We start from the raw sequence: 27602 nt of genomic DNA on the forward strand, positions 1-27602 counted from the left end.
ACGATGGAAATAATTTTTCATTCAAAAAGTCAAATGGCGCTCCTTCCCTTCCGAGCCTTACCATGTGCCCAAACAGTGGTTTACCCCCACATATGAGGTATTGGTGTACTCAGGAGAAATTGCCCAACACATTTTAGGATCCATTTTATCCTGTTGCCCATGTGAAAATGAAAAAATTGAGGCTAAAAGAATTTTTTTGTGAAAAAAAAGTACTTTTTCATTTTTACGGATCAATTTGTGAAGCACCTGGGGGTTCAAAGTGCTCACTATGCATCTAGATAAGTTCCTTGGGGCGTCTAGTTTCCAAAATGGGGTCACTTGTGGGGGAGCTCCAATTTTTAGGCACACGGGGGCTCTCCAAACGTGACATGGTGTCCGCTAAAGAGTGGAGCCAATTTTTGATTCAAAAAGTCAAATGGCGCTCCTTCCCTTCCAAGCCCTGCCGTGCGCCAAAACAGTGGTTTACCCCCACATATGAGGTATCAGCGTACTCAGGACAAATTGGACAACAACGTTCGTGGTTCAGTTTCTCCTTTTACCATTGGGAAAATAAAAAAATTGTTGCTAAAAGATAATTTTTGTGACTAAAAAGTTAAATGTTCATTTTTTCCTTCCATGTTGCTTCTGCTGCTGTGAAGCACCTGAAGGGTTAATAAACTTCTTGAATGTGGTTTTGAGTACCTTGAGGGGTGCAGTTTTTAGAATGGTGTCACTTTTGGGTATTTTCAGCCATATAGACCCCTCAAACTGACTTCAAATGTGAGGTGGTCCCTAAAAAAAATGGTTTTGTAAATTTCGTTGTAAAAATGACAAATCGCTGGTCGAATTTTAACCCTTATAACTTCCTAACAAAAAAAAATTTTGTTTCCAAAATTGTGCTGATGTAAAGTAAACATGTGGGAAATGTTATTTATTAACTATTTTGTGTCACATATCTCTCTGGTTTAACAGAATAAAAATTCAAAATGTGAAAATTGCGAAATTTTCAAAATTTTCGCCAAATTTCCGTGTTTATCACAAATAAATGCAGAATTTATTGACCTAAATTTACCACTAACATGAAGCCCAATATGTCACGAAAAAACAATCTCAGAACCGCTAGGATCCGTTGAAGCGTTCCTGAGTTATTACCTCATAAAGGGACACTGGTCAGAATTGCAAAAAACGGCAAGGTCTTTAAGGTCAAAATAGGCTGGGTCTTGAAGGGGTTAATCACAGCTTTCATGCATCATGGCATGCTTTCCACCAGTCTTTCACACTGCTTCTGGCGCAAAAATGTAAGCAGTTCTTCTTTGTTTGATGGCTTGTGACTATCCTTCATCCTCTTGATTACATTCCAAAGGTTTGCAATGGGGTTCAGGTCTGGAGATTGGGCTGCCCACGACAGGGTTTTGATATGGTGGTCTGTTAATTTTTGCTAGAGCTGTATATACATTTTGATGAAAATAAAAGAAAATTACTTTGTTTTTCTTAAAACATGTTTGTATTATATGTAACCCCTTCACGGCGTGACAAATGTCCATTTTTGCTTCTGTTTTTTCCTCCTCTTCTTCATTGAGCCATAAGTTTTTTATTTTTCTGTCCATATAAACATATAAGGGTTTGTTTTTTTGTGAGACAAGTTGTACTTTTGAATGACACCATTCATTTTACCACATACTGTACAGGAAAACAGGCAAAAATTTCAAGTGGTGATAAATTGTGGTAGAAACGCAATTCTGACATTGTTTTGGGGGATTTTTTTTTTTACTGTGTACATTTTGTGTTAAAAATGACCTGGCAGTGTGATTCTACTCATCAGTATGATTACGGCAATACCAAACATGTCCAGTTTATTTATTATTTTAGTAGTAAAAAAAAAAATTTAGGGGGTTGTGTCCCAATTTTCCGAGCCATGTAACGTTTTCATTTTATTTCTCTATTCTAAACACGCGATATCTTTTTTTTAATGAGGCAAAACCGGGGTGATTTAAACTTTGATTTATTTTTTTCACAATTTTTTTTACTTTTTCACTGTTCTTGCTAGTCCCCTTAGGGAACTTGAATCTGCAATCGTCTGATCGCTTGTGCTGTATACAAATTACAATTTCCTTTGATGATGGCCACATGCTTAGAGTGTCATAATGACAAGCTCAGAGGTCTTCAATAGACCTCTGGCTGTCACTGTAACCCATTGGTGACCCGGGCACGCTGATGGGAGCATGGAATGACTCGCCCCCATGCCGGCACTTGTTAAATGCCGATATCAGAGTTTGAAAGTGTATTTTAATAGGGTAACAATCTCCAGCAGAGATCCGCTTCACCCGCAGATGCTAGAGGCAGGTTGTAGCTGTGAGCAGGTAGCGGGATGCAGTAACAGACAGGAGGCAAAGCAACGGTTAATGTTAATTTTTACTTGAACAGGGGAATACTCCAAGCAGGGAGGAGAATAGGGGGGCAGGGGTATGGCAGATGATATGAGCACAATGGGTGTGCTGAGGGAGGTAACAATGGCAATAAGTAGAGCAACTGTTCATTAAAGGATAACTTAGCAGTCCGACGGCTTCCTGGCTGCAGAGTACTAAGTTCAAACGGTGGTGCCAACGCTGTTAGCATGTGATGAATCCAGTGTCGTCATCCTGCAGGCGTTGATGATCCGGCTCCTGGTGGTGACGGTGTGTCCTCGACGTCTTGTGTGAGGTCCTGGGTCCAGGATTCGGGTTGCAGACTGAAGTGCAGTCTCCAAAACTGCTAGAGCTGAACAAAGCTCTGCAGAAGTATGCGGGTGAGAGAGGGAACAGTTTTTGGTGAGTCACCCGGTCTTTCTTAGACGGATCGCGTGTGGTATTTACTGACCCACAGCGTTGGGTACCTTCAGCAGCGGGAACCGTCAGGCAAAAGGTAGTTCTCCGGTCACAGTGTCTGTAAGTGGCAGCAAAGTAAATAGGGCAGCACACTGCAGCGCCAAAACATGCAAACTTGAAAACACGAAATCTGAACTGCACCACTGCACTAGAAACATGAAAAATGAGAGCTTTTAGCGCATAAAAATGGCCAATTTTATGTGTACCTCGTAGCCACTTTACGGCATCTCTCTCATACGAGGTCCCACGCTTGACCTACCTCGCTGAGAATAAACGTCTCCATCTGAATGGGTACATGTGAAACCTCTTCTTGGACTCAAATTCTCTCTCTCTGTGGAGGGGTATTGGACCTACTATAATTAAAACACCTGAAGCTAGGAGGCGGGGAGTGCACGATCAGAAGGCTAGAGAATACATTTCAAAAACCTGACCTGCACATCCAAACATAGACTGAGTGTGAACAGGTGCTGAACCCAGAGTCGCCAACTCGTATATAGTTAAGTAAATAGGGCAGCACACTGCAGCGCCAAAACATGCAAACTTGAAAACACGAAATCTGAACTGCACCACTGCACTAGAAACATGAAAAATGAGAGCTTTTAGCGCATAAAAATGGCCAATTTTATGTGTACCTCGTAGCCACTTTACGGCATCTCTCTCATACGAGGTCCCACGTTTGACCTACCTCGCTGAGAATAAACGTCTCCATCTGAATGGGTACATGTGAAACCTCTTCTTGGACTCAAATTCTCTCTCTCTGTGGAGGGGTATTGGACCTACTATAATTAAAACACCTGAAGCTAGGAGGCGGGGAGTGCACGATCAGAAGGCTAGAGAATACATTTGGCGAGTTGGCGACTCTGGGTTCAGCACCTGTTCACACTCAGTCTATGTTTGGATGTGCAGGTCAGGTTTTTGAAATGTATTCTCTAGCCTTCTGATCGTGCACTCCCCGCCTCCTAGCTTCAGGTGTTTTAATTATAGTAGGTCCAATACCCCTCCACAGAGAGAGAGAATTTGAGTCCAAGAAGAGGTTTCACATGTACCCATTCAGATGGAGACGTTTATTCTCAGCGAGGTAGGTCAAGCGTGGGACCTCGTATGAGAGAGATGCCGTAAAGTGGCTACGAGGTACACATAAAATTGGCCATTTTTATGCGCTAAAAGCTCTCATTTTTCATGTTTCTAGTGCAGTGGTGCAGTTCAGATTTCGTGTTTTCAAGTTTGCATGTTTTGGCGCTGCAGTGTGCTGCCCTATTTACTTAACTATATACGAGTTGGCGACTCTGGGTTCAGCACCTGTTCACACTCAGTCTATGTTTGGATGTGCAGGTCAGGTTTTTGAAATGTAAGTGGCAGCAGTGATACCATAGCGCGGGTCTGCGCTGTCACGGTGCTCAGAGGATAGAACACCAAACTTCCCCTGCTGCGTGCTGCATGCTCCCGCCAAGTATGTCTGCTTTTTCGTGCATTCAGTCCTTGTTAGACTAGTTAACCCCCCTGCTGTCAAGTGCAAAGGTCGGTCCGGGTTTCTAAGCTTTCCCCCAGACAACAAAGGTAACAGCCCCGACCATTCTGCACCCGGCGCAAGAGAGGTACCTGCAGTACGGTCCTTCTTCTTACATCCCTGTAACACACAGCCATAACCTGCCGGGTATGATTGAGCTCACCTCATGAGCCTGCTCCATACACCTGCTTCCAACTTGCATGTACGGCGCATGTTGTTAAGGGGTTAAACATTAAAAACTATACATTTTGCATCACTCTATTTGTATCATATCGTAGAATCAAGCTAAACTGATTTTTTTTTTACAGCATCATAATAGTGAAGAAAAAAAGGCTAAATTGCTTTTTCCTACAGTAAGCCATTCCCAGAAAATAATACAAGATAATCAGATAAATATATGCACCCCAAAATATCACCATCGAAAAACATTAATTGACTACCAGAAAACACATACATCTATGGAAAAATAAAAATGTTATGCTTCGTTATGGGGTTCCGAAGAAGCAGTTGAAAACAAAGGAGGAAAAAAAGAATGGAATAAAAGCAATTATTTTTTCCACCTTGTGTTTTTTTTCCACTTACAAAATGTAAATTACATAGTAATGTATGTAATTTCCTTCAAATCACATGAGAGCAAATGTCATACCTTATACAAAACCTTTTATGGCTATATTATGTTATGGTTGAAAAAAACAAACAAAAAAAACCTGTGTAAGTAGGATTGCATTCTGCACAAGATAATTGATACAATGCTTTCATGTAGGGTGCATTTGTCAGGATAAAAAACATATTAAACTAAACCTATAACATCAAAAGAAGATGTAGTTATACTAAAGCATGGCTGTGAGGATAAAAGCATCAATTGAAAATGATGAATCTATAAAAGCTCTTTTATTAATGTAATCAGTCTGTAAGAATCAATGCATTGACTTTTGTATTTCTTTCCTTAGGTCCCATTGTTCCACCTTTCAACATCAGTTCTTTAGGATTTGGCAACCAGACGCACATATCCAGGGAAAATCTGACATTCTCCTTCTACTACCAGCACTCTTCAACAATTGCGGCAATGTTTATCTTGGCGTACACTTTCATCTTTCTTATGTGTATGATTGGAAATATGTTGGTGTGCTTCATTGTATTAAAGAATCGGCAGATGCGCACAGTGACCAACATGTTCATTCTGAACTTAGCCATAAGCGATTTACTGGTGGGGATCTTCTGCATGCCAACTACATTGGTGGACAATCTTATCACGGGTGAGTCACCTTAATGGAGCTTTTATGTTAACACTCAAAGGCTTTCACATGTTCATCTGTACATATTTACAGTGCCTTGTGGAAAAGTAAACTTTTCCACATTTTTTTCACATTACATGAACAAACTTCAATGTATTTATTGGGATATTATGTGGAATACCAACAAAAAGTAGTAAGTAGTCATGAAGTGTTAACCCCTTCACGACCTTGCCCTTTTCCGTTTTTGCGTTCTTGTTTTTCGCTCCCCTCCTTCCCAGAGTCATAACTTATTTATTTTCCCTTCAATATGGCCATGTGAGGGCTTGTTTTTTGCGAGACAAGTTGCACTTTTCAACGACATCATTGGTTTTAGCATGTCTTATACTAGAAAACGGGAAAAAGATTCCAAATGTGGTGTAATTGCAAAAAAGTGTAATCCCACACTTGTTTTTTGTTTGGCTTTGTTGCTATGTTCACTAAATGCTAAAACTGACCTGCCATTTTGATTCTCCAGGTCATTACGAGTTCATAGACACCAAACATGTCTAGTTTACGTTTTATCTAAGTGGCAAAAAAAATTCCAAACTTTGCTAAAAAAAATAAATAAATAAATAAAAATTGCGCAATTTTCCATTACCGGTAGCGTCTCCATTTTTCGTGATCTGGGGTCAGGTGAGGGCTTATTTTTTGCGTGCCAAGCTGGCGTTTTTATTGATACCATTTTTGTGTAGATACGCTCTTTTGATCGCCCGTTATTACATTTTAATTCAATGTCGCGGTGACCAAAAAAACGTAATTCTGGCGTTTCAATTTTTTTCTCATTACGCCGTTTAGCGATCAGGTTAATCCTTTTTTATTGATAGATTGGGCGATTCTGAACGCGGCGATACCAAATATGTGTAGGTTTGATTTTTTTTTAATTGTTTTATTTTGAATGGGTCGAAAGGGGGGTGATTTAAACTTTTACATTTTTTTTAAATTTTTTTTCATATTTTTTAAAACATATTTTTTACTTTTGCCATGCTTCAATAGCCTCCATGGGAGGCTAGAAGCTGGCACAACTGGATCGACTCTGCTACTTAGCAGCGATCATCAGATCGCTGCTATGTAGCTGAATTGCAGGCTTGCTATGAGCGCCGACCACAGGGTGGCACTCACAGCAGGTCGGCATCAGTAACCATAGAGGTCTCAAGGACCTCTATGGTTACCATCCTGATGCATCGTCAACCCCTGATCATATGATGGGGGTCGGTGATGCGATTATTTCCAGCCGCGCAGCATTTGACAGCGGCATTTAACTGGTTAATCGCGATTTCACCCGCCGCTATTAAAACAAAACAGCTGACATGTCCTGGCTTTGAGGTGGGCTCAGCGCCAGAGCCCACATCAAAGCAGGGGACCCAATCTCCACCGTAATAGTACAGCGGAGGTCGGGAAGGGGTTTTAAGGAAATGATACATGGCTTTTTAAATATTTTAAAAATATAAATCTGAAAAATGTGACATGCATTTGTATTTGGGACCAATTGCCTCCAGAAATCACATAATTAGTAAGTTGAGTCCACCTGTGTATAATTTCTTTTCAGTATAACTACATTTGTTCTGTGAAAGCCTCAGAGGTTTGTTTGAGAATATTAGGAATCAAACTGCATCATGAAAACCAAGGAACATACCAGACAGGTCAGGGATAAAGACTAATTCCCTATATCTAATCAATCGGTCACTCGCTCATGTTTCCTTTCCTGCATCTTAAAAAGCATCTCCAGAATCAAACCTTTTCTGAAACTGCAAAAACTGTTATGGTCGCTCTTATTTATTCTCGTCTGTTACGATTGACACAAACTGAACATAGCATAACCTATATATCAGAAAGTGACATGAGTCGCCCACAGGGCAGTGGGTTACTCGAACCGGTTCCAGTCGCAAGGGGGATGTCACGGTGGCTGCGACCCGGTCCGTGGCCCTGGGTCTCAACATTAAAGGGGAAAATGTTCAAAGTTTGTCATGATGCCACCTGTGGAGTTCGGTTAGTAGTAGGACCGACGCTGCATTGAAGGGGTCCCCTGGGGGATGTTGCGGCAGCACAGATGTTACACTTCCCACAGGTGAAGTGGGGTCCCCAGGGGTCCTATGGTGTAGGGCATGGATGGTATAGCCAGTAAATAAATGGAGGAGACAAGCTGTAAGTCTTTACCTGGTTTACTGTAGGTTGCTGGCCACAGTCCTGGGTACCAGGCATGGATGATGGTGGTCTGGCCGGCTCAGAGGCAATGAAGAGCTCCCTTGTTCCAGTACAGGTCTGTGAGCCTTTCCAACTAGCACCGTTAAAGGTAAGATCCCTGCTGCCTGAAGCTTCCTACAGGGTCTTCCAATTTCCCCCTGTCCTGGGACAGGTACCTGCATGACGGGCAGCTTGAGCCATTTTACAGGGACTCTAACATGCCCCAGGCTCCGTAGGTGCTGCTGCATCTCAGGCATGGTGTGGGCAGTTAACATGTAGTGTCATGCCCTCCGGCTCGGCTCTGTGTCATAGAGTTCCACAAAAGCCTCGGGCTCCCGGTTCCCGGCTACTGCACTTCAGCTCTGAGGGTGCCCTTCTACCATTCCCCTCTGAGCTCTGTTCCTCTCCTGTGCGCCTTCCCTTCCGGCTACTCCACATTCAACCCTTCCAGGTTACCTGTCCTTCCAGAGGCTGCAGCTCCCTTGTGGCTGCCAGGCCTCTTTGTCTGATCTCAGTTCCTGACTCCCTTCTACTTCAGTGTCTCTGAACTACTGCTCTAGCTCCTCCTCCAGGTCAGGATACATAAAGCCTAGGGAAGCTCCCCTGAATTCGGGTGCAGAGCTCCCCCTCCTGGCCTGGATTCAGAATGTGTTGCATGTGTGTGCCTTACCTGGTGAAGAGAACTCCATTGCCTCTGAGCATGACATTACCCTCCCCGAAGGAAAAGCAACATTACTGCAGCAGCTGGTCACCTGGAGTGCTGCAGACACATCAATCAATATATATAGTGTAGGTAATACATAGTTGCTAGGTGGATGAATGGTAGACCATTTGAAAATTAGAAGAAACCGAACAAAGAAAACCTCAAACAAAAACATTAAAAAACTAAGAAATAAAAAGCACTAGAGTGTATTCATATGTACTAAAAACAGGTACAATAAGGAGTTGATTAGTGTAACAGGCTTATGCCAAAGAGTGACCCTACAGCAGTGAATGAACAAGAGACAATGAAAAGTACAATAAATACAAAGTGGCAGTGCTTTTACAAAGTTGGTGGAAATATGGGATGAATAAAGTGTCAAAGGACAAAGGACTCAGTTCCAAAACACGCGTTGGGGTGTGCGCTGTACTTGGACCGGCATACTTTAAAGTATAAGTCCCCTCTATTTCCCCTGAGCTGCTGCTATTGCACGCAAACATTTTATTCATCCCATATTTGCACCTACTTTGTGCTATTATTGTCACTTTGCATTTATTATACTTTAAGTGCATATGAATACAATCTAGTGTTTTTTATTTCTTAGTTTTTTTATTTTTTTCTGCAAATACTGGTGGCTTTGAGATATATGTATATATATATATATATATATATATATATCTCTCTCTCAAAAAGAAAAAAGGAACAGCACAGAAATAGAGAGAAAAGAGAACACTCAGCAAACAAGATGCCGACTCGCGCATGCGTGGTCTGAGTGTTCTCTTACAAGGAGCACTTTGGGGAGAGAAAGGAGTCTCAACAAATATGGCGCCGAATCGCGCAGGCGCGATGTGAGTGAGCCGCACAGTCTAGGTGATTGGCCGGTCATCTATCCCGTAGTAGTGACGTAATGAGACATGCGCAGTAGGCGCTATGAGACGCCGAAAGGAATGGCGTCCTCCACACGGAACATGTGTCCACGGGGTAAAGTAAGAGGCAATGTACAGTTATGCATTATATGTCTGTATTAATTTGCACAAGATATATTGCACATATGCACTTTACAATCTGTGAAACACCACAATGAATGCACAAAGTGGAACACAATTAAGGATGATTAAGCTATGTATAAATATAGGGCACTAAGACTTACTCACTGCTTGAGAAAAGCTCATTGCGAGCTGAAACGTTGCCACAATATGTGGGTAAATTAAACCCTGCACGTTTTTATACGGAACTATGGAGTGCTGTCTCATTTTTGGATATTTATATATATATATATATATATATATATATATATATATATGTTATTTTTTTTTCCACTAAATATCTTATCATAAAACATTTCTTAATGATTTTTTCTGACAATTTTTACCCTTTTTGGTCCGCTGTCTTTGTTTTCACTGTATGTTTTTATTACCTTATTTATTGCTGACCTTTTACACTTTTTGCTGTAGTGCTACCATTTACCTCTTCTGTTTAATAAAGGTATTTTTCTTAAAACATCTACTAGTCCTTGTACTTCCCTTTTTAGACCATAAGTTTGAGGTTTTCTTTATTCGGTTTCTTTATTCTTGTCTGGCCTACTGCAACTCTCTGATTGGCCTACCTCTAACCAAACTTTCTCCCCTACAATCCATCCTGAATTTGACAGCTAGGGTTGTATTTCTGTCCAGCCGCTACACCGATGCCTCTACTCTGTGCCAGTCATTGCGCTGGTTGCCCATTTGCTGCAGAATACAATATAAAACTTATCTCTCTCATCCACAAAGTCCTCCACACTCTGCATTACACTACAGTATATCTCCTCCCTCATCTATGTCTATCACCCAACCCATGCTCTCCACTCCGCAAATGATCTAAGATTAACGTCCTTCATAATTCGAACCTCCCACCTCGGTCTCCAAGACTTCTCTCATGCAGTGCCAGTTTTCTGTAATGCGCTACCCCAGATGATCTGACTAACACCTAGCACCCATATTTTTAAACTTGCTTTAAAAACACATCTCTTTAGACAGGCTCATCACCTCAATTCACCAGCCTAACTCTTCCTCGTTCCCTCTTTCGAAATTTTACTCTGAATCTCGTCCCTCGTATTCATCTGTGTCTAGTTCCTCCTTGCACTCATTTTAACTTGGAAACTGTACCTAGACAGATACTGGCTGTGATTTGATCATGCAGCTTATTTAAAATCTTATTTATTATAATGATGACTGGACAATACAAGACAGGCACTTTCTACCTATTATGTCCCACTCTTTTCCCTTAAGATTGTAAGCTTGTGAGTAGTGCCTTCACTCCTCCTCCTGTAACTGTTGAATTATGTTACTTTGTGATGTCTTTATTGTTTGTACATGTCTTCGCTTAATTGAAAGGCACTGCGGAATTTGTTGGTGCTATATATATATTGTTGGTGCTATATATATATATATATATATATATATATATATATATATATAATTATTATTATTGTTATTACTATTATTATTATTAAAGCAGGGTTAGGTTATAAAAAAAACAGCCCAAGCTCTGAACATCTCATGGTACACTGTACAATCCATCATCTATAAATGGAAGTAGTATGGCACAACTGCAAACCTAACAAGACATGGCCATCCACCTAAACCAACATCCCAAGCAAGGAGAGCACTAATTTGAGAAGCAGCTAAAAAACCAGTGGTCACTCTGGAGGAGCTGCAGAGATCCACAGCTCAGGCGGGAGAATCTGTCCACAGGACAACTATTGGTCATATATTCCACAAATCTAGCCTTTATCAAAGAGTAGCGAGAAAGAAGCCATGTTTTAAAGCTGGAAAGGGATTTATATGCAAAGAGCATTTTAAGTTTGAAATTAAACAACTTTCCTCATCCCCATCGACATCATCAATATTTACTAGTGAAAGCAAAACCAATCTTATCTTCTCCCATACATGCAGCACGTAGAGCTTTGTAGCAAGCACTCATTCAAACAACAATTACCAATTTAACAAAATATTTTTTAATTAGTTACACTCTTTGCTGAAAATATAAAAGAAAAACAAATTTATTTTAATGAGATTCTCTCAAGTTTACAAGTGAATACAATTGGATTTAATTGGATTTTGTTTTGAGCAGAAATACCATTGCATTACTTGCATATATAAAGACATTAGTGTGGGGCCACAAAGTTTATCAGTGTGTTTCTGGTATATTAAGGTAAACAACTTCTAGTGATGGAGCCAAATTTTTGAAATCTGACCAGTGTCACTTTATGTGGTAATAACTCTGCAACGCTTCAAAAAATCCCAGTGATTTTGAGACTGTTTTTTTGTGACACATTATACTTTATGATAATGGTAAATTTAGATCAATATGTTTTGTGTTTATTTATAAAAAAATATGAAAAATTTGAGAAAAATGTTAAAAAATTAGCAATTTTCAAAATTTGAATGATTATCCCTTTAATCCAGATGGTCATACCACAGCAAACCATTAATAAATAACATTGCCCACATGTCGGCTTTACATCAGTATCATTTGTAAAATGTTATTTTATTTTGTTAGCATTTTAGGAGGTTGAAAAATGTAGCAGCAATTTTTCATTTTTTCAAGGAAATTTACTAAATTTATTTTTTAGGGACTTATCCATGTTTGAAGTGACTTTAGAGGTCTCATATATTGGGAAACCCCCAAGCGTGATACCATTTTAAAAACAACACCCCCTGACATATCAAAAACTGCTGTCAGGTAGTTTATTAACCCTTCAGGTGCTTTACAGGAATTGATGCAAAGTGGTATGACAGAAATGAAAATGTGTATTTTTACCAACTAAATGCCTCTAACTTCTGAACAGGTTACAACAGCCGTCAGACTCTAAGGCCACTATTTAGTCATGAATTGCCATGGCAAATATCAGGACCACACAATCATGATCTGAGGGCACCAATTGGAATAAAGAGGAAGTCTCCACACTCTGTTAACCATATATAATGATGTAGTCACTATTTACAGCAGCATCTAAGGGGTTAAACAGATTTGGACGGTGCAAACACTGATCGTGGCTGATGCAGAAAGTTGTCAACTATAGTGCACAACCGACAGATGCTGGATTGTTACCTGTATGGGGAGGCTATTCTCTTATATGTCAGGTCAGTTAAAAGGCGTATTGGCTGTCATTAAGGGGTTAAAGGCTTAAAGAGACCCGGTCACCAGGTTTTTGTTACCTAATCTAAGAACAGCATAATTTATTATATAATCAATGAATCATAGAATGTTAGCACTGGAAGGGACCTCCAGGGTCATTGTGTCCAACCCCCTGTACAATGCAGGATTCACTAAACCATCCCAGACAGATGTCTGTCCAGCCTCTGTTTGAAGACTTCCATTGAAGAACGCACCACCTGTTGTGGCAGCCTGTTCCAGTCATTGATCACCTTCACTATCAAAAAGTTTTTTCCAATGTCTAACCTGTATCTTCTCTTTTTGAGTTTCATTCCATTACTTCTCGTGTTTTGTTTCCATGTGCAATTGAGAAAAAGTATGACTCCTCTACACTGTGACATTCCTTCAGAATTTCCATCCCATTGTGTGTGTGTTGCGCTGACCGCTGACCGACCCCCCCGTTGAGTCGTGTAACATCGTGACAATCAGCCATAAGTGAACGAAAGTCTGCACTTGATCCATGCGTGATTCATTTTGACAAATGCAGTATTTTCCATGTTTGAAGCAGATAACCTTTTCTGCTTCGGTGTGACATAGTGACCAGCCATGTTGATTACCCACTCTGACAATACTCTGCTCATGGCAAACTCTGCCCCTTCCTTAACTCCTAAGTTGGACCTCCATCTGTTCTCTTACCCCATCTAGGGAAGAGGAGGTGCTGCTGTGCACCATAGTACACCAACCCAACAAACAAGGCAACACGGACAAGGGTTAACACAAAACTTCAGGCATACAAAATATTCACTCACATGTAACAGAGGAAGGCACCGGGGTGTGAAGTTAAGAGAATAAACAAAAACAGAGAAGGATAAGGAATTACCATGCATACAAACCAAGCCACAGTCACTAATAATTCCTTCAACTCTCCTTCTCATATGTGCTCCTCTCCCACCGATAACCATGCAGCAACTGCTAGCTCTGATGAGTATTAGTAACAGAGCCCAGAAAATAAAGGGGAAAGGAGCGACTAACTGAGCTCAGCTGTGAGCACAGGAATTTTCAACATGGCCGATTAACCCCTGTTCTGCCAGTGTTTCCTATATATGGAGTAGCTGCAATCCGACGCTGCAGTCTTTTGACTCCACACTGTCATGGTAACCCCGTGACATATAGTACACACAGGTTAATGTCATTTCAAAAAAATCGTTAAGAATCTTGACAAAAATTGAGAATTTTGCTAAAGAAAATTGCATTTACTTAGTTTTTGATAATTTACAAAAATTTTGCCCTGCTCTGTGCAAGGGCCGCACTCTTGGCGAAGTATTGACTCTGCTGAGAGCAGAGAGTTTTTTTTCCTTGTCAGATATGTGATTGGCAGCCATCTGCACTACGATAGCTTCACCAAGCCGAGAACACAGCTTAACCTGGCAATTCACCCATTCACATGCATTAAAAAGGTATTAACAATTGAGACAAAAATGTATAATTTTAATAAAGAAAAGTTCATTTACAGAATTCCATGAATTCTTTTTTCATAAATTCCAACATCTTCTACATTGGGAACTTTAAATTCTGCCAGTGACACCTCTATCTGTTCTATCCTTTAGTCCCCTAACCTTCAACACTCAAAAGGTGAAGGAAGATATTTCAGAACAACAACTTCTTCCGGTTGATTTATTGTCATCATGGGCGACAAAAGCCATACAATTGATGAGCTGTTCCTCTGTATCAAGCAGCTATTTTCACATTACATGGCTCCCAATCAAATGCTACTTAACCTTGTCATAACTCATACACCCTGCATGGCTCACATCCAGACTGTACAACAAACAAAACAGTCTGCCTCTGTGTCACCTGATTTGCAATTGGATATGAACACTAAATATATTGGAATGTCTTTACAAGCAGCATAAAATGGTGACTGATTGTAGCATGCATCAGGAAAAATAGACTGGATTAATTTGAAATCTGTTATTATTAGCTAAGGAGTGACTCTTGTAGCCTACTGAAACACGTCAAAGAGGGTAATAAATTTGTTAGTAAGGAGAACTGACATCAATGTTGTAATCCCCATCATATTTATATTGCAGAAACACTAATAAGTATTAGTGATGAGAGAGTATACTCGTTGCTCGGGTGGTCTCCGAGTATTTGTGACTGCCCAGAGATTTAGTTTTTGTTGACGCAGCTGCATGATTTACAGCTGCTAGCTAGACTGAGTACATGTGGGGTTTGCCTGGTTGATAGGAAATTCCCACATGTAATCAAACTGTCTAGTAGCTGCAAATCATGCAGCTGCGGCAAGGAAAACTAAATCTCCGAGCAATCACAAATACTAGGAGACCACCCGAGCGTGCTCAGGAAAACCCGAGCAATGAGTATACTCCCTCATCACTAGTAAGGATGTAACAAGGGATAGAAGAAGAACAGCAACTTTTACATCTACAGTCATGGCCAAAAGTATTGACACCCCTGCAATTCTGTCAGATAATACTCATTTTCTTCCTGAAAATGATTGCAAACACAAATTATTTGGTATTCTTATCTTCATTTAATTTGTCTTAAATGAAAAAACACAAAAAGAATTGTCCTAAAGCCAAATTGGATATAATTCCACACCAAACATAAAAAAAGGGGGTGGACAAAAGTATTGGCACTGTTCAAAAAATCATGTGATGCTTCTCTAATTTGTGCAATTAACAGCACCTGTAACTTACCTGTGGCACCTAACATGTGTTGGCAATAACTAAATCACACTTGCAGCCAGTTGACATGGATTAAAGTTGACTCAACCTCTGTCCTGTGTCCTTGTGTGTACCACATTGAGAATGGAGAAAAGAAAGAAGACCAATGAACTGTCTGAGGACTTGAGAAACCAAATTGTGAGGAAGCATGAGCAATCCCAAGGCTACAAGTCCATCTCCAAAGACCTGAATGTGCCTGTGTCTACCGTGCGCAGTGTCATCAAGAAGTTTAAAGCCCATGGAACTGTGGCTAACCTCCCTAGATGTGGACGGAAAAGAAAAATTGACAAGAGATTTCAACGCAAGATTGTGCCGATGTTGGATAAAGAACCTCGACTAACATCCAAACAGTGTCAACCCGTACTATCCGTCGGCATCTGAATGAAAAGGGACTGTATGGTAGGAGACCCAGGAAGACCCCACTTCTTACCCCGAGACATAAAAAAGCCAGGCTGGAGTGTGCCAAAACTTACCTGAAAAAGCCTAAAATGTTTTGGAAGAATGGTCTCTGGTCAGATGAGACAAAAGTAGAGCTTTTTGGGCAAAGACATCAACATAGAGTTTACAGAAGAAAGAAAGAGGTATTCAAAGAAAAGAACACGGTCCCTACAGTCAAACATGGCGGAGGTTCCCTGATGTTTTGGGGTTGCTTTGCTGCCTCTGGCACTGGACTGCTTGACCGTGTGCATGGCATTATGAAGTCTAAAGACTACCAACAAATTTTGCAGCATAATGTAGGTCCTAGTGTGAGAAAGCTGGGTCTCCCTCAGAGGTCATGGGTCATCCAGCAGGACAATGACCCAAAACACACTTCAAAAAGCACTAGAAAATGGTTTGAGAGAAAGCACTGGAGACTTCTAAGGTGGCCAGCAATGAGTCCAGACCTGAATCCCATAGAACACCTGTGGAGAGATCTAAAAATGGCAGTTTGGAGAAGGCACCCTTCAAATATCAGGGACCTGGAGCAGTTTGCCAAAGAAGAATGGTCTAAAATTCCAGCAGAGCATTGTAAGAAACTTATTAATGGTTACCGGAAGCGGTTGGTCACAGTTATTTTGGCTAAAGGTTGTGCAACCAAGTATTAGGCTGAGGGTGCCAATACTTTTGTCTGTACCATTTTTGGAGTTTTGTGGGAAATGATCAATGTTTTGCTTTTTGCTTCATTCTCTTTTGTTTTTTCATTTAAGACAAATTAAATGAAGATAATAATACCAAAGAATTTGTGTTTGCAATCATTTTCAGGAAGAAATTGACAGAATTGCAGGGTTGTCAATACTTTTGGCCATGACTGTACAATGTCACCCTGGGGCTGTTGGAGTCTCTCAAGGTCAATATTGCATGTAGCAGACTATGGAGGATTAAAAGGAAGAGTAGAAGGAATAGAGGCAGCAGCAGATTGACCTATATGGGGACTTTGAGTTAACCCAGACACAGGCAGGGAAGAAGGCTGACATTCAGTGTTAATAAAGATTATGACAATGATGCTAGCCATGATGATCAACTATCATAATTGGATGCAGAAAGTGAACCAATGGGGCCCTCAGTCTAAGTGGCAAGCAAGGTAAGCTGTACGCTTTATTGCTAGTTGGCTGACAAGCAAATGCTTAGCATCAAGCAAGGAATAATCTGTCAATACAATGTGTTGTTAAACAGGATGTTAGTTGTAACCGGTTACTATCTGTTTACCCATAGCCATATGTTGAGATCACTTGGACTTTAATAAGGTTATTTTAGCATAAAGTACATTAAAGGGGATGGACACAGTCCAAGGAGACCTCAGAGTGTGACACGTCTTTTCTGGGTGCTCAGATGCTTTTCAGAATCTGCGATTTGTGGTGAATCAAAGTTTTTGAAAACGTTCAAAAAAGCTGGTAAATTTGAAATGAAAAAACTCAATTATCTCTGTTAAAAGCATATGATACTTTAGAGTTACTATACACAAGCAACTGGTGTGCCACCACAGGTGTAAGTCATAGGTCATGATTTCATGAACATAAATATATGTTAAAGAGTAAAGAGTAGAAGGTAGACATAGGAAGCCAGTTTTGTGTATGCTTTTTTGTATACTGCGGGAAATTAAGACAATTAAAGTAATAAAGATTTATGAAACTTTTAATTGCCAGAACTCCCCAAACCTGGGCTAAGCTTCACAGGTGACTTTGTAGCAGCAACATAGTTGGAAGTAGTTGCAGCAACAAAATCGCTTGTTTAGTTGGCCTGTGTGCAACTTCAAGTGAGCCAATATACACATATTTTATTGTGATATAATAAGACCATAATAATGGCTTGGATGACATACAGTATATGAAAGGTTCCATTCCATTCAAGTGTATGGAATCCTAAAATAAAATTGTTGAGAGAATGTATCTCACAAATCTTTTCTCGACAGGACTTATATTTTATTACAGTTTTAGATCCACACATTTTTAAAGCATAAAGGCATAAAATGCATTCTGTTTTTTTCAATAAGCATTCAAAAACCATGAAGCGAAGTTACAGATGCATATAATCTATGTGCAGCTTAGCTATTTTCTTTTTCTCTTTTCACATATAATTTATTTTCTCTTGGTGTAGTACTGTAGCAATTTTTGCTTAACCCCTTAAGGACCAGAGGAATTTACGTTTCCATTTTTTGCTCCCCTTCTTCCCAGAGCAATAACTTTGTTATTTTTTGTCAATATGGCCATGTGAGGGCTTGTTTTTTGCAGGACGAGTTTTACTTTCGAATGACATCATTGTTTTTGCCATACCTTGTACGGGAAAACAGAAAAAAAATTCTAAGTGAATGAAATGGCAAAAAAAGGAGTGCAATTCCACAATAGTTTTTTGATTTTGTTTTACCATGTTAACGAAATGCTAAAACTGACCTTCCATTATAATTCTCCAGATCATTACGAGTTCATAGATACAAAACATGTATAGGTTCTTTTTTACTTAATTGGTAAAAAAAAAATCCAAAGTTTGTAAAAAAGAAAAAAAATGGCACCGAAGCATCTCTATTTTTCGGGATCTGGATCTGGCTGAGGGCTTATTTTTTGTGATCCGGGCTGATGTTTTTATTGACACCGTTTTGGTATAGATACAATGTTATAACCGCCCTTTAATGCATTTTATTGCAATGTTGCAGCAACCAAATATTTGTAATGATGCCATTTTGATTTTTTTTCTCATTACGCCGTTTACCGATCAGATTAATTATTTTTATATCTTGATAGATCGGGCGATTCTGAATGCGGCAATACAAAGTATATGTTTTTTTTTTAAATTGTTTTATTTTGAATTGGGAAAAAGGGAGCTGACTTGAACTTTGATATTTTTTTTTATTTTTTTATATTTTGAAACCCTTTTTTTTCCTACTTCTTACTTGCTTCCCTAGTCTCCATGGGAGACTAAAAGCTGTGACGCTCATAGCAGTTTGGCAATGACAACCGCAGGGGTCTCCTGAGGGTCTCATGACCCGCGGTGATGAGAAGCTGGCACCGATGGGTGGAGCTAAGATGCTAAACCAGTTTGCACTAGTTAAATGCCGCTGTCAGAGATTAACAGCGGCATTTAACTAGATAAAAGCCACGGGTGGATCGCGATTCCACCTGCTGCTGTTAGGGACACATGACAGTTGAACAGATCAGCTGGAAAGTGCCGGAAGAGGTGGGAGCTCATTTGCCAAAGCCCACCAGAGCCCGCACCAAAGAGGGGTAGGCGACATATGATGGACATAGCACGTCATAGATCATTAAGGGGTTAAAAACTGACAACTAGCAGTGTACCTAAATCTGATGTATCTGTTAACTATAAAGGAAATTAAAAAAATGTAAGGACAAACAAAATCATCCAATACCAACTCTGACAATATAAAATGATTTTATTGAAACACATAGTTTAAAAAACAATTTAAAAATTGGAGATGCAAGCTAACCATACAGGTGATGGAGAAAAGCAAACACTGGACGTGAGAATAAATCTGTAGCCTAAATAGGACGTCACTGCTGTCACTGTTCAGGCTGCAAGTGTAGCTGCAGCCAGTTTGTCCGCTGCCACCCCTGCTCTGTGGACGTCACTGCTGTCGCTGTTCAGGCTGCAAGTGTAGCTGCAGCCAGTTTGTCCGCTGCCACCCCTGCTCCGACTTTATCCCGTCTCCCACTTCCAGACAAGTTTGCTGGTGACAGTAAGCTATGTCGGGGATTCGTGAGCCAGTGCTTCATACATCTTGAGCTGCTGGCTGCACGTTTTCCTATGGAACGGGTGAAAGTGGGATTCATTTTATCTCTTTTGTCGGGCAGGGAGTTGGAGAGGGCAACGCAGCTTTGGGAACGTGATGATCGTGTGGTACAGAGTGCTCCTCTCTTCCTGGACGCTCTGAGGCAGGTCTTTTTGGGACCTCGTGTCACCCACGATACCGCGCTCCAATTGTTGGCAATTACTCAGGGTTCGTCCATGGTCAGCCAGTTTGCCATCCAATTCCGGACTCTAGCTTCTGAGCTGGAATGGCCGGATAAAGTCCTTATTCCGGTGTTCTGGAAAGGACTGGCAGATCATGTAAAGGATGCCTTGGCCACCAGGGAGATTCCCGCCACACTGGAGGAACTCATTACTATATCTACCCGCATCGATCTCCGTTTTAACGAGCGGAGGTTGGAGCGGACCCAGTGTAGGCAGAGGTTTCGGCTGGCTCCCACCTTTGCCAAACCCCTAGAATCTCCTGTTATGGCATCCGACTCCCATGAGGCCATGGAGGTCTCTCAAGCGGCACCTAGGTCTCAGACCGCTTGAGTATCTGTGGTGTGTAAAAATTGCCAGCAACTGGGACATTACACTAATAAATGTCCATGGCGGTTGGGAAACGATCGCGTCTAGTGACCATTGGAGGAGGTTCACTGGACACAGCAGCATTTTCCTCCAAATTGTCCTTTAAAGGGACAATCCTGTTAGGCACATCCACTCATACAGTAGAGCTTTGTGTGGATTCAGGAGCAGAGGGAAATTTCATGTCTTCTGCTTTTCCTCTGCGCCACGCAATACCTCTGGTAATGCTTGCCAAACCAGTAACTGTTAGAATGGTGAATGGGTCGACACTTCCATTACAAATCACACATCAGACTGTCCCTTTCACGTTAGCCACGTCCCCATCCCACCAGGAGATTATTTCCCTTCTTGTCCTTCCCGAGGGAATGGATGAGATTCTGCTGGGAATACCCTAGCTCCGTTTCCACTCCCTACATATTGAGTGGACCTCTGGGAGGATATTAGGTTGGAGTGAATCCTGTAAGGGCAGATGTGTGAAAGAGTGCGTTCAGGTTTCCACCACTTAGATACCCGCAGATCTCTCTTCTCTCCCCAAATACTATTGGTCCTATGCAGACGTCTTCTCTAAAAAGGCCGCGGAGACCCTTCCGCCTCACCGTCCCTATGACTGTTCTATAGATCTCTTGCCTGGAGCAGAACCTCCTCGGGAACGTGTCTATCCCCTCTCTCTCCCGGAAATGGAGGCTATGTCCCAATACATCCAGGAGAATTTGGCAAGAGGGTTTATTAGGAAGTCAGTGTCACCAGCAGGGGCAGGGTTCTTATTCGTGCAAAAGAAGAATGGAGAATTATGTCCTTGCATAGATTACAGGGGTCTTAACGCCATCACCGTTAAGAATAAGTACCTGATGCCCCTGATTTCTGAGCTTTTTGATAGGCTACGGGGAGCTAAGGTATTTACCAAATTAGACCTGCGGGGAGCTTATAACCTGATTCACATCCGTGGGGGGGATGAATGGAAGACGGCGTTTAACACCAGAGATGGGCACTATGAGTATCTGGTGATGCCCTTTGGGCTCTGTAATGCCCCAGCCGTTTTCCAAGACTTTGTCAACGACATCTTCCGGGATATGCTTTCCACCTCGGTCGTAGTCTATCTGGATGATATTCTCATCTTCTCTCCAGATTTTGACTCCCACCGGAGAGATGTTGGCAGAGTCTTCGACCTCTTACGGGCAAACTCTCTTTGCGCAAAGTTGGAGAAGTGTGTGTTTGAGCAGGAGTCTTTAGGGATTGGCTATGGATCCTGCCAAACTACAGGCTGTGATGGACTGGCAAGAACCCCATTTGCTTAAAGCGGTGCAGCGATTTATGGGGTTCATAAATTATTACCGCCAGTTCATTCCCCACTTCTCAACTTTGGTAGCTCCCTTGGTAGCCCTCACCAAGAAGGGAGCAAATCCCAAAGTGTGGTCTGAAGAGGTCTCCAGGGCCTTCTCTTCTATTAAGTCTCATTTTGCTAGCACTCCCATCCTACATCGTCCCGATGTCGATAAGTCGTTTATAATGGAGGTGGATGCCTCTTCCGTTGGTGCAGGAGCAGTCCTCTTCCAAAAGGATGCACAAGGTCGGAAGCATCCGTACTTCTTCTTCTCCAAGACCTTCACACCAGCGGAGAGGAATTATTCCATCGGGGACAGGGAGTTGCTAGCGATGAAGTTGGCTTTCTCAGAGTGGAGACATCTCTTGGAGGGGGCTCGTTTTCCCTTTCAAGTCTTCACAGACCACAAAAATTTGCTATATTTGCAAACAGCCCAGCGGCTAAATTCTCACTAGGCCAGATGGTCCTTGTTCTTCTCCCGATTCCACTTCACCCTCCATTATCTCGCTGGGGAGAAGAACATTCGTGCTGACGCCCTTTCTCGTTCTGTTGTGCCATCTGAGGAGGAGGAAGGAGAGCCTCGGCTTATTGTCCCTTCTGAGAGCCTGAGAACCATGGCTCCGGTGTTGCTTGAGTCTGTGCCTCCGGGCAAGACTTTTGTGCCCATAAATTTGCGACCGGATGTTCTCTCCTGGGCTCATTCCTCCAGGGTGGGTGGACACTTTGGGACAAAAAGGACATCTGAGCTGCTGGCGAGGACGTACTGGTGGCCGCATATGCTCCGAGATGTCAGAGATTACGTTCTGGCGTGTGTCTAATGCGCCAAAAATAAGTCTCCTCAACAACGGCCGGCTGGGTTACTTTATCCCTTACCGGTGGCAGACAGGCCCTGGGAGATGGTCGGGATGGACTTTGTAGTGGGTTTGCCCAAGCCTCGCGGCTGTACCATCATTTGGGTTATTACCGATCATTTCTCGAAAATGGTGCATTTGGTGTCGCTTCCACGGTTACCTTCTGCACGGGCCTTGGCAGCGTTGTTCATAAAACACATCTTCCGCCTACACAGCATGCCAGACAAAATTGTCAGTGACCGGGGTCCCCAGTTTGCGTCTCGGTTCTGGAGAGAGCTTTGTCATCTTCTCAGCATTGAGTTAAATCTCTCTTCCGCATATCATCCTCAGACGAATGGGTTGGTAGAGAGGGCCAATCAGACTCTGGTCACATATTTATGACATTTTGTTTCTGCCAGGCAGGATGACTGGGCATCTTTATTACCATGGGCAGAGTTCGCCCTTAACAATGCTGTAGCCGACTCCACGGGTCAGACTCCTTTCCCCCTAAAATTACGGCCAGCATCCGCGGGTTCCTGTGCCTATGCCCATGTCCTCTGCTGGGCAGTGGAGGCACGGGACATTTGGGACCGCACTCAGGATGCCATTCGAGCCTCCAAGGAGAGAATGAGGTCCTCCGCCGATGCACATCGGTGCCCTGCCCCGACCTTTGCTCCTGGCGATTTAGTGTGGCTCTCCGCCCATAACATCAGGCTGCGTGTAGAGTCCACTAAGTTTGCACCTCGCTACTTGGGTCCCTTCAAGGTCCTCGAACAGGTTAATCCTGTGGTCTACCGTCTAGCCCTTCCTCCACGCCTTGGTATCACCGACACCTTTCATGTGTCCCTCCTTAAGCCCGTATACATGTCCTGGTTTTCTGAGTCATCTGCCGGGACATCGGGTTCGTCTACGGACGATTTCGAGGTGAACGCTATTTTGAGGTGCAAGGTGGTACATGGCAAAAAATTTTATTTGGTGGACTGGAAGGGTTACAGCCCTGAAGATAGGTCCCAGGAGCCTGCTGAGCACATTTGGGCTCCCCAGCTCATTGCTGCCTTCGAACATAGCGAGGCCCAGGGAGGGGGGCCCTAGGAGGGGGGTAATGTTAGGGGTCGAGTTCCTGCCTCTGCACAGGTGAACCTCGGGCCATCTCCACTGCGGTCTCCCATTCTTCTCCTGCCACAGTGGAGCCTGCTCAGTGGAGACATCGATCCCAGCGTCTTGCTCAGTCTGACTCTGTGCTAAGAGTTACTGCTGCATTTCCTGCTTCTGCCATTGAAGTCAGTGCTGGGCAGCGGTGAGCAGATGCTTCTGGGACTAAGTCCTGCTTTTCACGTTCTGAGCATGCCTAGAGTAAGATCTCTCAGTGGAGATCGAGGGTCACATGATCAGATACTGCAGCTAGGTCATTGGTCCTTCTTGGAAGGTCCTTGTAGGTGCTAGGACTAAGTCCTGCTTTGCACTCTGAGCATGCCCAGGGCAAGATCTCTCAGTGGAGATCTGGGGTCACATGCTCAGGTACTGCAGCAACTCCATTGGTCCTTCTTTGAAAGGTCCTAAACGTGCTGCAACTATTTAAGGCTCGCATGGCCGCACGGCCATGTGCTTGTATCAATTCTAATATGTGCTTTGCGCCAGTGTGGTTATGCATGTATGTGTTCACGGACCCGGCTGAAATAAGCCCCTAGAATGCTGGCACCTCCGGCGAGGAGATTGTGTGAACGTGATTCAGGGACCCAGCTGAAATAAGCCCCTAGAATACCGGCACCTCCGGTGAGGAGATTGCGTGTGTGCATAACCACTGACTGCTATCAGTTCGGCAGTAAGCTTGTGCTCCTGTGAGGCTAACAGGGCGCAGTGCTTTCCTTTTGCGGCTGCTCTGTGAGGTAACAGAGCTAGTCTATACCGCGAAACAGTGACACCATTCACTAGCAGCAGGTTTTTCGTGCACGGTGGACCCCAGGCTGCGAACACACCATCTATAATAAACATCTATTTTATTTTTTTGGATTCCGAGCTGATGTTTTTAATGATACCATTTTGGTGCAGATACAATCTTTTTATCACCCATTATTGCATCTTTAATCAATGTTAAGGCACTAAAAAAAATGTAATTCTGGAATTTTGACTTTTTTTCTCACAACGCCATTTAGCAATCAGGTTAATCCTTTTTTTAATTGATCGGGCAATTCTGAATGTGGCAATACCAAATATGTGTATGTTTGATTTTTTTATTGTTTTATTGTGAATGGTGCGAAAGGGGGGTGATTTGAACTTTTATATTTTTTGTATTTTTAAAATATTTTTAAAAACCTTTTTTTTGTTTGCATGCTTCAATAGTCTCCATGGGAGACTAAAAGCTGCCATAACCCGATCTGCTACATGCAGGTGATGATCAGATCTCCTGTATGTAGCAGAAGTACTCACTTCCTATGAGCGACGACCACCGGGCAGTGCTCATAGCAATCCGGCAGTGACAAACATAGAGGTCTGCAGGAGACCTCTGGTTATCATGCCAACCCATCGGTGACCCGCGATCACGTAATGGGGTCACCGATGAGCAGATTCCCGGCGTGCTTGCTGGAAGAGCATTTTAAATGCCGCTGTCACAGTTTGACAGCAGCATTTAAAGGGTTAACAGCCACGGGAGGATCGCCATTCAAAACAGCTGACATGTGCTGGAAAAAATGTGGGCTCACCGCTGGAGCACACATCAAAGGGAAGGTGTCTGACATCGGCATACTATTTCGCCCGATTTCAGAATAAGGTTAATATAATGGAAAAAAGATACAAACACCACAAAAATAATGTTTGATTGCTAAAAACAGGGTTTTTTCTAATGTAAAAACAAAAGAAATACACACGGTGGGTATTGCCAAATATTTAATACCATGAACTAAAAAACACATTATTTAACCCATTACGTGAACAAATAATAATGCAAAGGAAGCAAAATACAAAACAAAAAAAATACATATATTACACATTTAAATACACACACACATAAATTTGGTATTGCTGTAATAATAATGATAAAAAAGGAAATGTCACATCTCTGTTGTCGTGTGTCCCGAGACCAGGGGCACCTTCCCTGTCCCTAATGCTAAGGGCTCCGTAGCTCACCCTGTTCCCCAGATTACTTCTGATGGTGAAGACACTGGGGCCACTTACCTTGCCATAGCTCCTGAATCCGCCCTCAGTGTATACCATAGTACACCAACCAGACTAACAGTTTAATACAAACAGGGATAAAGGAAAATATCAATCATACAAATATACTCACACAAGCAACAGAGGTAAACTCCGGGGAGTGGAGGATGGGGCAAAACCAAAGTAGGAGAAGGAGGGAGATTTGCACACACCCAAAACTTAGCAGCAATCTCAAATAAATCCACCAAACGCCTTGTCAAACAACAACCACAAACCACCATCTCCTAACCAGGCTGCATATGCTAGTTCTGGCAATGAGTGCTAGCCAGAGCCCAGAATATATTTGAGAGGGGAGTGGCTAACAGTGAACAGCTGAGATAGCTTCTAAGAGCTCCCCCTTCATTATTTAAACTCACTTCTGGCTTCCTCCCATGCCAGCAATAGAGATTCAATCTGGAGTCTGACTTCTCTGAAGAAGGTGTTTGTTGGAGAAGCTGTTGTGTCCGCCTATGAGGCAGTGAAGTTTATTTATTTGTTTGTGTATGTTATCCCCTGCTTGTCTCCTCCCCTGTGTTGTCTTGTGGTAAAAGTAAGACCAGTGTCTCACTGTCCATCTCACCAGCTAAGGCAAAGCCTAGGGTCAGCCAGGACTTAGACATATGATGGTGCATGGGGAGACCCATCTAGGGAGATAGGGAATGCAGGCTTCAGTACTAGCTGAGTGTGGAGGGGTCACTATATTTCCCTCTCCCTATCATCAGTGCCTTCCTTTTCCTGTTTACCCCTCCCCCTTACTATACTATATATATATATATATATATATATATATATATATATATATATATATATATATATAGAACAGACCAAAAGTTTGCACACCTTCTCATTTAAAGATTTTTCTGTATTTTCATGACTATGAAAATTGTACATTCACACTGAAGGCATCAAAACTATAAAATAACACATGTGGAATTATATACTCAACAAAAAAAGTGTGAAACAACTGAAAATATGACTTATATTCTAGGTTCTTCAAAGTAGCCACCTTTTGCTTTGATGACTGCTTTGCACACTCTTGGCATTCTCTTGATGAGCTTCTAGAGGTAGTCACCGGAAATGGTTTTCACTTCACAGGTGTGCCCTGTCAGGTTCAATAAGTGGGATTTCTTGCCTTATAAATGGGGTTGGGACCATCAGTGGTGTTTAGCAGAAGTCTGGTGGATACACAGCTGATAGTCCTACTGAATAGACTGTTAGAATTTGTATTTTGGCAAGAAAAAAGCAGCTAAGTAAAGAAAAACGAGTGGCCATCATTACTTTAAGAAATGAAGGTCAGTCAGTCATAAAAATTGGGAAAACTTTGAAAGTGTCTCCAAGTGCAGTGGCAAAAACCATCAAGCACTACAAAGAAACTGGCTCACATGAGGATCGCCCCAGGAAAGGAAGACCAAGAGTCACCTCTGCTTCTGGCGTCATCTCGCGGTGTACTCCTATGACCTGACTGATGTTATTGTGAGCATGAGAATGTTCTCACGCTCACAATGTCATCAGAAAGGTCCTGGGAATTCACAGCTAATTACCGTATTTTCCGGACTACAAGACGCACTTTTTTCCCCAAAAATGTAAGGGGAAAATGGGGGTGTGTCTTATAGTCGCAATATACTTACATATCATGCGGCGGCGGTCCCGATGCAGCCTCCCTTCCCATGCTGGTGCGGCTGTGGCTGTGCTGCGGGCAGGGGCTGTGTTGCGGGGCTGTGGCAGCGGCTCTCTGGGCTCAGTGGGGGCTCCGACGGCATTTCGTCAAAGCCCAGAGGCCCCCACTCATCCGTGAATGGCAAGTTGCGGTGGCCTCCGAGAACATGGGCGCCGGGAAAATGGCCGCCGGGCCGGCGCACGCTTAGATTCAAATCTCGTCAATGAGATCTCGTCTCCCGAGATCTCAGGGCGAGATCTTGGCAACAAGATCTGAATCTGAGCGTGCGCAGGCCCGGCGGCCATTTTCCCGGCGCCCATGTTCTCGGAGGCCACCGCTACTTGCCATTCAAGGATGAGCGGGGGGCCTCCGGGCTTTGACAAAATGCCGTCGGAGCCCCCACTGAGCCCAGAGAG

General features: G+C 42.6%; 1 protein-coding gene across 1 annotated transcript in view; it reads left to right on the forward strand.

Annotated features, from left to right (window-relative positions):
- Positions 1-27602, forward strand: part of NPFFR1 (neuropeptide FF receptor 1) — a 302647-nt gene that overhangs the window by 124019 nt on the left and 151026 nt on the right. Inside the window, exon 2 of the mRNA XM_069755845.1 lies at positions 5301-5606. Coding sequence (XP_069611946.1) covers positions 5301-5606 — 306 coding nt within the window. The remainder of the gene's footprint in view (positions 1-5300; positions 5607-27602) is intronic.

The sequence above is a fragment of the Ranitomeya imitator genome, chromosome 2, assembly GCF_032444005.1.
Source record: "Ranitomeya imitator isolate aRanImi1 chromosome 2, aRanImi1.pri, whole genome shotgun sequence".
NCBI classification, from domain to species: domain Eukaryota; kingdom Metazoa; phylum Chordata; class Amphibia; order Anura; family Dendrobatidae; genus Ranitomeya; species Ranitomeya imitator.